General features: G+C 42.7%; 1 protein-coding gene across 20 annotated transcripts in view; it reads left to right on the forward strand.

Moving 5' to 3' along the window:
• The window catches only part of LOC116448603 (poly(rC)-binding protein 3-like), a 516,599-nt gene that overhangs the window by 475,540 nt on the left and 29,017 nt on the right, over positions 1-12,042 (forward strand). For 14 of the 20 annotated variants that reach the window (XM_032119362.1, XM_032119393.1, XM_032119403.1 and 11 more), the window contains 5 exons: positions 1,640-1,771; positions 4,495-4,623; positions 5,355-5,498; positions 10,230-10,286; positions 10,766-10,841. In XM_032119362.1, the coding sequence (XP_031975253.1) occupies positions 1,640-1,771; positions 4,495-4,623; positions 5,355-5,498; positions 10,230-10,286; positions 10,766-10,841 (538 nt within the window). The remainder of the gene's footprint in view (positions 1-1,639; positions 1,772-4,494; positions 4,624-5,354; positions 5,499-10,229; positions 10,287-10,765; positions 10,842-12,042) is intronic. The other 6 variants (XM_032119383.1, XM_032119317.1, XM_032119342.1 and 3 more) reach the window with 2 other exon arrangements.

Raw genomic sequence — 12,042 nt, forward strand, 5'->3', positions numbered from 1 at the left:
TGACACAAACATGATACAGTGAGATGGCATCTTCCAGCTAAAAAATTAGTGCAACTTTATCTCAGGTGCATGGGTACTGCAAAATTCTGTTATCCCTCTGGCTTTATTTTGGATTGCAATCTCTCACTGACACAGACACTAAACAGAATGCAGCAGTGAGTTACTGCTGGCTGGCAGAGGAATGATTTTGTAGCTGTCTTGTCACATGCGGCAATGCCTCATTCCATTCAAGATTTTATTTTCTTCTCTTTTAAGCTAAGTAAGGTCATACCAAGCCATTTCTTGGATGGAAGAATGCTGCCATCACAATTGGGGAGGTACTGTAGGAATCGGTGCTGATGTCACTGGACTCCCACACTGGTTCAGTGAGATGTGCAGAGTTGCTTGAAGTGCTGAGTAGTTTTGTTGTTGATTGGGTTTTTTGTAATTTGGGATCCTGATGGCACAATATATGCAGGTTTGGTTGGGTTTTTTTTTTTTGACAAGTGATAGTCTTTGTAAGCCTAGGAAATCACGTCAGTTCTGTTTGCTGGAACTCTTGTTGCATCATAAATGACTCAGTAGGAAATGAATGTTTTCTCATTCCTCTCCTAATCTTTTGGTAACATTTCTGTGAAGAGTATAATAGTTGTGCCGTGCCACCTCACAGATGGAGGAGAGTCTTCCCAATTCATGGGTAGTGTTACCAAAACGCTCTGAGATTCTCATGAGTTGTTGAACAGCTGCAGTGCAGCTTGTGGCTTTTTATTTTTTGATCCTAAGTTCCCTCAAAGCATCCCACTGATCAGTGGGAAGATAAGCTTTATCTTTTCTTCTGTGATGAAGTCTTTAGAGGGATTGTTTTGTCTTGCCTACAAGATTTTGAACAAACAAAATATATTTAAAACAATTTAAACCTTGCAACAAGTAGTATATTGAACTGCTTATGGGAGTGTGTAGTGTAGTCTCATTGGATAGTGGGATCCACGGATATATGTTACATTACCTGAACAAAGGCAATTGCTGTTCTGCTGAGCTTTTTGTACTCTGGTTCCATAACCATGATGGAAAAGATTTTAGAAATTGTGTAGTGCTACAAGTATTTATGGACCTGCTACAAAAGAGAAATTAAATCTAGAGGGCAGCAAAACACTTATCAAAATAATCTGATTTTCTCTGCTTCAGATTATTCACAGGTTCTTTGTCATTCCTTTTTTTAACCGTTTTCCTTTGAATCAAATCTGGGAAGAAACGTGTGAAACGTAGAGACGTATTATACAGTGTAAATGTTCTAACTAAGGTGGTGAAAAAGACACCAAAACAGGTTTTGGAAGCCTGTGAATCCAAAAGCCTCTTTGCCTTTCCCACATGTTTTGGCTGGTCTAATGGCAGACACCACCTCCTCCTCCTAGTCCTGCCCTCTGGTCCCACAGCATGGATCTTGCAATGCTGGACATCCGAAGGGCTCCTCTGGCACGAGCCACTTCATGCTTACGGTGTATCACTGGCAGAGCTGTGATGGGCTTTCCTTACCACAAAAACAAGCTGCTTGCACACTCCCCAGGTCTCCACAGACAGCCTGGGCATTTGCTCTGAGCCCTTCAGTGCTCACCAGGAGTGACAAATCCCCCGCTAATACTTGCTGACATTGTGATTACAGGACATAAACGCTTCGATGACAAACAGCACGGTGACAAGCAAACCGCCCGTAACACTGCGGCTCGTTGTCCCAGCAAGTCAGTGTGGGTCCCTTATAGGAAAAGGAGGTTCCAAAATCAAAGAAATCAGGGAGGTAAGTCTTGGGATGTGTGCTGGGGACACTGGCTAGCATCCTGCTGCAGTGTGCCCTGCCAGCATCACCCACTGCACTTTGCTGATCACACCAACATGAGCATGTGTCAACTGAAAAACCTGGAAAAGCCTTGCTCTGGGAGAAGCAGGGAATCCAGCACAGCTGGACTTGTACTTTCCTTGACACTGAAGACCATGTGTGAAATAGAGAAACAGCTTTATAATGTATAAAGTCTTTCATGCACAATTAAGCAAAGCAACAGTGACAAATGGCTCTTTGAGTTTCTCTTTGCGCACAGACCCCTGCCCAGCAATAACTCAAGTGACCCCAAGTCAAAGAGGTGCAGCCATTTCCAAATTAGTTACCACCCTTACAGTGAGAGAAAAGCCCAAGCAACACTGGGGATTCCAGGCTAGTAGATCTGCTTTCTAGAAAAGTGTGATTTTCATGCTTCTTCCCTGTTTCTTCTTAATGTCACTGGGCCACTGGTGACCTGACTTGATACATTCCAAACACATGCAGAATATAGATTTAGTCCGGACTTTAGCAAGAGGTATTCATTCATTGTGCTAGCAGCCACTTTTTTGTCTAACCAAAAAATGGAAAAGGTACCATACACTGCCTGTTTTAACTCTTCTATGCATGACTGTAACAATATAGCACATGCCAAGCCAAGGATCTGGTGTTTGTAATCACTCATACAAGAAAATCAGGTACATGCTCAGTTATGTAGAGAAAATCTGAATAGGACATTTCAGAAAAATTGATTGTTATCCTGGAGGAAGTGACAATATTCCTTCTAAATTTGAATTCATTCCAGCATGGGATGAAGTGTTGAATACTAAGATAACATGTTGATCCATTTTTTTTTATTTGCCTGTGTCAAAACAGGCTCTAAAAAGTTGAAACTTCCTTTTTTTAATCTAAAATGTGGATTCAAGAGAGTAGGTTTTATGGAGCTTTTAAGTTGATTTCTTAGTTGTGGTAAAATAGGAGCAGGCATGAATGTGAACTGTGTACTGGTGAGTGCTTAGCTCTAGTTTTTATAGCTGTCCATACTTTGGATTTTATATTAAATATTGGTAACTTCATTTGGAGCACTGTGAGAATGTGCTCAGGATATAGGATTTTAAAAGTGAGATTGGTCTGTTGGTTAAGTGAAATGACTGAGGTGATTATCCTGGTGAGCATAGTTTCAGAAGCAGTTGCCTCTAGCTGGTACAAGGAAGTAAAAGGATAGTGTTTGGCCAAATAGGTGTTTTGATAAGGCTAGCGTGGTGAGAAGTCACACTGCGCATCTTCCTAAGTATAAAGATAGTGGACAAAATCTTACTCACTTCTTGCTACTGATATATGACCAAAGTCAGAGAACAAAAAAGATTAGCACTGCAAGTAAATGCATAAATGACTCTGGTATTTGGCAGTCTTTTGTGCTGGATGTACAGATACCCAGGAATGTATGTTAAAAAGCAAATACCGGGAAAAGAGGGGGAAAATGAGGAGCATCCAGCCCAAGATGTGGTCTAATTTCATCATCACACAACACACTGAGAAGTTGCAAAAGGGATGGATGGTCTTTTGTGTTCAGTCATGCACCCAGGAACAACATGTAGGGTTGCAGTACTATTTTTGAGATAAGATTATAAAAAAAAGAAAAGCACAGGGGATTGATCAAATTACAGTGAAATTCCAAAGTCTGTTATAGATCATGGAATTGATACTTTGGCCTTAAACAGCACTAGTGAACAGAAGATGCTATCAGTACATTAATCAGTCTTTGGAAAGAAGGATAATGTGTGTTGTGTATAACCAGCAGGAAAACAAATTAACTCCTTGCTGACTGACGCAAAGTCAATTGTTACTGAAAATACTTTTTTTAAAGCCCAAATACTGCATTGCAATAACAGTCAGGAATAGATCTTCTGTGCAGTATGTTAAAGAGCTTAGTCAACATCAGATGCCTGGGATTTTCTCTGTTGACTGAAAAGGTCTTCCATATTTGTATAATAATGTCATGGGTTGTTTGGGCCTCCTGTATTTTCTTCTTTCTTTGTTTTGTTTGGGGTTTTTTTTAACTAGGACACACTAGTACCAAGATCAAATTTAAAAAACAGAGCAGAAAACCCCCCAAAAGTGGCTCATTACCTTCTTAGGTTTCATTAATGAGCTAAAAGTTGATGATATGCATATATTCAATCAACACTAACTATGATTTAGAAGTGCTTCTGTGCTATATAGTATGAGACAGCCCCAAATTTCAACAAGAGACACAAGTCAGCCATCAGTAGATTAAAGAGCCATCTATCAGTAGATTAAAGAGTGACTCGTTTGATTAGCCAACCTTCTTCAATTACTGGGCTTTTTTTCCTTTTATTTTTTTATTATTGCAGAGTACTTCATTTCACCCTTTTCACTTTTTAGTCGGCATTGCAACTGTCTGTCTTTGAGAGGGTTAAAATGCTTCTCCTGAAATTCAGGTCGCAGTTTGATTCACTAACAGCTACTGAGGACTAACCACCCTAGGGTGGTAGTGTTGGCAAACTGGCTTGAACAGGCAAATCCATGTCTGGGGTAGGAGTTTCCATGTGTGCTCCATCACATATCCAGCAAAGAAAAAACAAAATGTTCAGGGGTGCATCCTCCTCCATCGCGTCAGGGAATGTCTGGAGAGGTGCCATTGCCTGCCTGGCAGTGACAGTGTCTTTGCTGTGTCTCTGCTGAAGTCCACAGGAGCCCAGGTGCAGGTGGCAGGGGACATGCTGCCCAACTCGACGGAGCGCGCGGTGACCATATCCGGCACTCCCGACGCCATCATCCAGTGTGTGAAGCAGATCTGCGTGGTGATGCTGGAGGTAAGCGGGCGTCCAGCGTGTCCCTTCTCACCAGGAGATGCTCAAACACATTATTAATAGTTGTCAGTTGCCATGGGTTCCCCTGGGGCGCTGTCTGCCCTTCCCGTGCCAGGGATTTCCAGAGGCTCTGTTAGACTCTGCTTTTCCTGGCATTTGAGAGCCTCTCACAGCAGGGTTGAGCAATCAAAGGCTGTCATGACATTGTCAAACTACAACCAGGTCCAGCACGGATCTTCAGTCATTATGACAGAAACACACTTTATTCTGATGCAGTATAGGGCAGAAAATTCTGACCAGCCAGGATTTTTTGCTTCCTTAGGGTCAGGTCATTGCATAAGGCCATAAAGTTTCATTTTGATGGCACTTTTTTAGCCCTTAGATTAAATGATGGAAAATAAATTTATATAAAAATCTGGGCATTTTAACCTTTGTTGGAAATGCCTTAGCATGCTTGATGAAGCTTCGTAACTTCATGTGACAGCAGCACTAATGAATCCACAGGTGTCACTATTGCCTGTTTTGGCTGTGCAGTCGGGTCCTCAGCTCCTTCCCCAAAAGCCCAGACAGGAGGCCTCTAGCGTGCTTTTGGTCTGATGGGGTGGAGGGCAGGGGGGGCTGGACTGGGTTATCTGCATGCCTTGTTGTCTGAGGTGACCAAGATAAAGAGTCATCTTTTTAATACAAGCTCTGCTTCATTCTGCATTTTGACTGCTTTGTGTTTTTGTCTGCAGTCCCCACCCAAAGGTGCCACCATCCCCTACCGTCCCAAACCTGCCTCTGCACCTATCATTTTTGCAGGTGGCCAGGTAAGAGCAGACACCATTTTGGCTTCAGCTGGAAACCACACCGTCCTGGCCCAGCCTCAGCCAGCGCCTGTTAGTTTTCAACTTTTACTCTTTCTTGCCTGGTATAGTATTGGTGTGCTTTGTCGACTTTGTGTGCTTACATTTGCAGGACAGGAGAACACTGCATTGTAAACTTTACACAAAATTGTGACCATCTGTTATTTTACCAAGATTTGACATTAACTTCTGTAATTAAGAAAAGTTTGCCCTTCTGCAGATTGAGAGGTGTCCAAATCAGGAGCTCATTGAGTGGGGCAGCCCTGCTTATCATAGGGGTTGGGGGTTTTTGTTCTTAATTTGCAGCTTCCCTAGCAGTATAAGCGGTTTTGTCAATTTTCAGAGATGGTGAAACAGCAGGACATTTCTGCTCATGAAAAGCATAATTTTTCTCTCATAGTTTTTATACTTTTTGGGACCAAATATTGCATTTTAAAGTAAGGATTTACACACACGTAATTTCCACTGCTTGCAGTCCCCCGGGACCAAGTAGCAATGGAATTCCGAGGTGGCTGGAACTACTTACATGCAAGTGAAGACCTTCCCAACCGTGGCTTGGAACAGCCTGATTGATAACACAAGAACAGCATTCCTGTTTCTTTCTTATGTAAGGAAGTTTTGATGATTCCCCCTTCACCTTAAGCTATATCAGTCAGGGTTCTCATCTGCCTTTAAAAACCCACGTGCAATGTGGTTCTTCTGTGTCTTTTAGTAATGTCTGAAATGGGTCTGCAGCATGTGGCAGAGGCATAGCAGGAATGCTCTGTCATCATCCACTGCAGGGGGAATTCAGCTTTCACCGAAGAGCCAGTGATGAACACAGCTGATAAATACCCTAAAAACACCTTGGGAGGGTCACAAGGGGACCTGTGTAGCCACCAGGCTACGAGCAGTGGTGGAGGAGTGAGATACTTACTGCAAGCCCTGCCCAACTCAAGGGGAAATCGACCCCATAAACCCAGCCCAGAAGAAGGCAGACATCTCTCTAGTCAGGATTAACATGTGTAAAGCGTCTCTGGCAGTAAGGCACCCCCACCCAGCCAAATCTTTTCCCCAAGGTGATGCCAAGGCCTCTTTTTAAGCAGTTACCCAATTACTCACATGCATGGTGGAACATCTGCAGGCAGCTGCCCCCTCCCTCCCCATCAGCCCGTCCCAGGTCATCACCCTGTCAGAGGGTGTGGGCTGATGGCACAGACTGTGTCCCACCTCAGGCAATTTGGAGATGGCATGAGAAGCTGAACATGGAGTTCCTGGTGGGGCTGAGGGCCCAAGGTGCTGCTAGCATTGTTGGTGTGATGACCTGTGCCACCACAATCTGCTGGTGTATAAGGAAGCTCCTGCACTTCTCAAGCATATGCCAAAATGCTTCTTACAGCCCTTATCATGAACTTTCTCTGATTTTTTTTGTCTCAGAGTTTTACCTTCTACTCTGTAATGATTCATTCTGATGTATATCCGGATTTTCATAACCTGGATGTAGTAGCTTTCATCGTGCTCGAGCCTACTACTCTTACTTGTGGTCAGAATAAGAAATCTGCTTCTTTAGTGAGCAACGCTGAATTGAAATGTAAAATAATGTGCCAGAAACTGGTCTATGACTGAAAGTTCAGAATAATTTACTCCATATCTATAAGTCTACACTGCAGTGCTTTCCTTTAAGAAATGTGTATGTGTATATATATCCACAGCAGCCCATTCTGCCAGTGTTGTAATTGCCACTGCCTTCAAAGACCATCTCTATATATCATCAGTCAAAAGTATTGAAACTGTTGGCTAGAGGGTGCTGAGCAGTTTGTATAAATAATTGAAAGTGTCCTATTTTCAGGTCTAATAGCTCTTGGCATCTTCAGTTTTATCAGTTGAAAAAAGTGTTCTCACTTTTCTAATGCAACCGTGTTGATGTGAGAAAGAGTGTAAGAGGCAGACACCTTCCGTGTGCTTTGAATTTCTGTGCGCTCTGACTAAGCAGACTTTCTAAGAAAATGATTAAGGTGTGTTTGGACACCAGTATGGAAAGACACTTTAACCAGGCTTTATAAGAGGAAATTAATACCAAAAATAAAATTTTATCAGCACTGTTAATTCCATTCAACCTTTCAGCTAAGCTATCAGAAGTTATTTTTCTCTTCTAAATTACGTCGTGGCTATCTTGAAAGGATTTTGGTTTTTTAACACTTAGTAAAATAAGTAACATTAGCAAAATATAATCTCTAGTTTCCCATAAAAGTTGGGGTTCTTCCACTTTAAGTATTGCTTTTAATTTTCTTGTGCTTCTTCGATACTGCATTGTGTAACAAAACTAAAAGGAAACGGAACACTGCTCTCCTCTGCCCCTGTTACTTAGCACGTGCGGTGGTTAAATTGGAAATTTCTACCTCGTGTGCTACATTGGTGTTTAAATGGGTACTCAGAGGGTGCAGCTTTGCTTTGTGTCTCTTACCAGTAGGATGGTCTAAATTGAGGGAGATGTGCAGACCAGGTCATCCCTGCTGTTACTTACGTCAGTAGGAAAGTTGCCCTTGACTTTGATGGAAGCAGATCCATAGCCCATGTACTCAGTGGAACATTACAGGACAGATGTCTCAGTAGCCTCTAATCAGGCTTGTGCTTAGCAAGCCCCAGCCCTCAGTCCCAAAAACACATGGTTTCCCTGAGAAGGGGTAAAGCAGACAGAGACTGTTTTTTCAAGCTAAATCAATCAAATGATCTTTTGGCAGCCTAAGAAATTAAAACCTCTCTCTTTTTTTTTTTGAAAGAAAATTCAAGGCCCATCTTGTCTATTCTGATTTGCTGGTTTTTGTGGACTACCAAGCAACCAAGTAAACCTGGTCCGAGCACTGAATGTTTGTTATTTTTGTTACTTCTCCAGTTTGTTTGCTTCCTCGTATGTATACACGGAAGGATGAGGGAGCAGCATGATGAGGGAAGGGGTGACTTCTGTTAGGTTTTCTGGTGACTTTTTTGTGATGGATTCCTGCTGGTTTGCAGACCACTGCTTGGAAAAAGCCATTAAAAGATGTTCTCAGCTGGGTTTGAAGTATGGCTGAGACCAGAAAGGACACCTGTGATCCAGCACAGAGGTTCAGACACCAAAGCGTGGTTTCCAAACCCACTGTTTGCTCGTGGACCCGCTGTAACCTCCCTGAAGCTGCTCCTGCGCTTGGCTGAGCACAGAGCCCCCACTCAGTTTGTCCTCATTTGGTAACACAGTTAAACAAGTTTTGCTTGCTTGAATACATGTTTCCATTTGACCCCCTGATGGGGGCAATCGTTTGTTTCTGTGGACTGAAACCTTTTCTTGTGGTATATAACCCATGAGTGATGCCCCTCCCCTATAGATGCACGTGAATACGTTGGCCCATGAACCTCCCATTGAGCCTGGTGCACACACTTGTCCCTGAAAACTGCTCATGTGCATAATGGTTGCCAGATTATGGCCTGGCTTTGTAATTAATTCAAAAACTAAATGAAATGTTTCTTCTCCAGAAGGGGAATTCTGCTGCAGAAATGTGCATCATGCAGTTGAGACATTAAAGGTTTTAATATCTGAACTCCATTAAATGGATTGTTTTATCATTTGCAGAGGATTCATTACTTTCTAAAGGCCTTTTGTCAAATAAGCATTTTGCAAACTAAGCTAATCAGCTCTGTTCCTGTTTATAATTCTCCCACTACAAATATTTATGTTATAATATGTCTTTCTGCATTCCTGCCTGTCTAAGCACAAGCACATTAAAATTTTTCTGGCATGCCATTCCTTTCACACATAATAGAAAATCATAAACCCTCTGGAGTTTGTTTTTTGTAGGCCGCTGCAGGGACATGAACAGGACCAGCAGGAGGGACAAAGGGCTGTGCTAACTGGTGCCAGGCATGCCACCATATCCTCCTCATTCATGTGCTTCTGTGTCCCCACATCTCACCCCAGTGCTGCCAGAAATGACACCAGAAACTATACCCCTTGCACTGCTCTTGTGGTGCAGAGTGGCTGGATTTGGAGGGAGGATATTTGGCTTGTTGGGGAAGATGAGACCACCCACCGTGCTGGGGGTCTCCATGATGCTCCTGTCTCCAAACTGACCTGCTGGCCCTGTGTCCAGGCACTGCAGGACAGGCTACCATCAGCACACATGCTCAGGTACCCACTGGCACAGCAGCCTGGGCGTGAACTCCGGGAGGCGCCCCAGGGCACACTGTTGCTGGCGCTTGGCATCTATGGCTGTTGGCAGCCAGAGGAGGTGGTTCAGAGCTGACTGGCATGTGGCCCTGCACACATGTGGCAGTCTGGAGGTAGAGGAGAGGGCAGGGCATCCCCTGAGCAGGTCTGTTCTCACTGTGCCCCTTGCCGCTGTGGCATCAGCATCTCCCTACATGCACCGGTGTCATTGGGCAGATGGAGTAGCAGGGAGGGGAAGTGGCCACCCCCTGTGCTCCTTGACCCCCTCAGTGTCCTCAGCTCTTCTCCAGGCAGAGAGAGCTGGACTAAAGAGAGGTCCTGAGGACCAAGATCATCAGAGCTTGGGCAGCGGCGTTTGGCATCCTCTGCTTGCAGGGCGTACACAGGCAGCCTGACAGAGACCTTTCTGCACCATGCCGAGGATTATCAAGCAGCACAAGACAATTAAACCTCACTCAGCGTGGAAAGCAATGCAGGTGGCATTTGCTGGGGAGGGGGGCCAGGAGAAGCTTTTCTAATGAGAACAGGAATGCTGCTTGTCCCACCTGACTAATCTGTGTCTTAACTGTGCTTGTTGTTTCCAGGCGTTCACGATTCAGGGGCAGTATGCCATCCCTCATCCAGACGTGAGTCCAGCACATGTAAATTACTCCCTTTTTGTTCCTCTCCCTCTTATTTGTTCTGGGCAGCATTTGCTTTCTACAGTTAGCAATAAAGACACAGCCTAAGGACACCTTTCCTGACCAACACACTGTATAGCCAAGTGTTAGCCCAGCTGCATCTCCTACCTTGTGCAATAATTGCTAGAAAGTACAATGGCCCAGGAACAAATGACAGTTATCTTGGTCTTCTTTGCATGTGATATATTTGAGTTCTTTTAATATGTAATTCTACAATAATTAGTTAATATTAACAATAGCCATTACATGTAATAACAGTAGAGATGTCATTTATAACCAGTTTGTTTTTTTTTCTCTACGGTAGATTAGAATGAATGATTAAACCTTTTATTTTCAATATAATTTTAATTAATCCAGTTTTAGAACACGTAAGACGGTTTCTCTGCTCTGAAATAATTCCATTTGATTGGTTAGTTCTAATTTCCCATCCTGCCCTGCAGTTGACCAAGCTTCACCAGTTGGCTATGCAGCATCCCCCCTTTACTCCCCTTGGGCAGACCACCCCTGGTTTCCCTGGTACGTACCCATGACCCCCTGGGGATGTCCTTCTTCTTAACAGCTTTGTTTCCTGTGGTCATTACATCATTTTAATAATAAATGTGGTCAATGACCAGCAATCCTTCTGTTTTTACACATTAATCTCTCTTCTTCCCTCCCGTACCTCTGTTACAGTTCCTTTCATCATTACTAAAACGTGCTTTGTTTGTTACTTTTATTAATCACAACTGCTTCATTTGTGCCCTTGGCTAAAAGCCCTGAGTTTCTTCTGTTCAGTCCTCTCAAAGTTATTGTGGACCATACAGTATGTACCAGTTGGTTCCGAGGGAAGTGCTTGGACAAACTTGTTGTCCATGCTTTGGTAACATGGATCAGAGAGAAGCAAACATGGGAAAACAGCTTGTACTCATGGCACAGAAACACCAGTTAAAGAAACTATGGCATGCTGAAAGTTGAATTCTTGTAGAGCCATATGTCTTGAGAGCATCTGTAATCATCACTGCTGGGACAAGTGCCTTACTTCCTGCAAGATAATGCAGATACAGCTACAAAATGCAATGGAAATTTAGTTAAGGACTTAAAATTTGCTCCATACTTAATAAAACTGAGGCTGGATTCTTGGTTCAAGAGTGAGAAGTCACTTAACCCTGCAAATAAACATTTTTACTGTCCTTCACAATATACATGCTTAGCATCTAAAAACTTCATAGAACAGAAGTGTATCTCTACTGGTACATGCTTTGTATGGCAAATAACATTTTATCACGTACATCACAAATTCTGTGAGCAACTTGATTATTTGATATTCAGTATGAAATAAGCTTATGCAACTCATAATTCAATGTAAACATAAAATGTAGGTGAGTCACTTTTTACAGAATATTTACTTTTTGTGTATTCTAGTTGGAAATTAGTATTTTTGGCATGTCTTTACAGATAATACAATAAACACCAAAAAAAGAGAAAAGAAGAGAAAGATTCATGACATCAAAACAAACTTTTGTTTCTTCGTGATGTATCTGATAAAATATGTACAAGTAATACTAAATTGCCTTTTCCTAGCTTTGTATTTTCCTTTTTCTTGTCGTTAACATCCTGCTCCTTAATCTTTCCCTGGTTATATTTGTGAGATGTATGTTTCTGTAGTGTTACTGTGTGTTAGAGCAGTAATTCCATTTTTCCTGAGCATTTCCTTTTGTCCACCCAATTTACAAACAAA

Source organism: Corvus moneduloides, chromosome 1, assembly GCF_009650955.1.
Source record: "Corvus moneduloides isolate bCorMon1 chromosome 1, bCorMon1.pri, whole genome shotgun sequence".
In the NCBI taxonomy this organism is placed as follows: domain Eukaryota; kingdom Metazoa; phylum Chordata; class Aves; order Passeriformes; family Corvidae; genus Corvus; species Corvus moneduloides.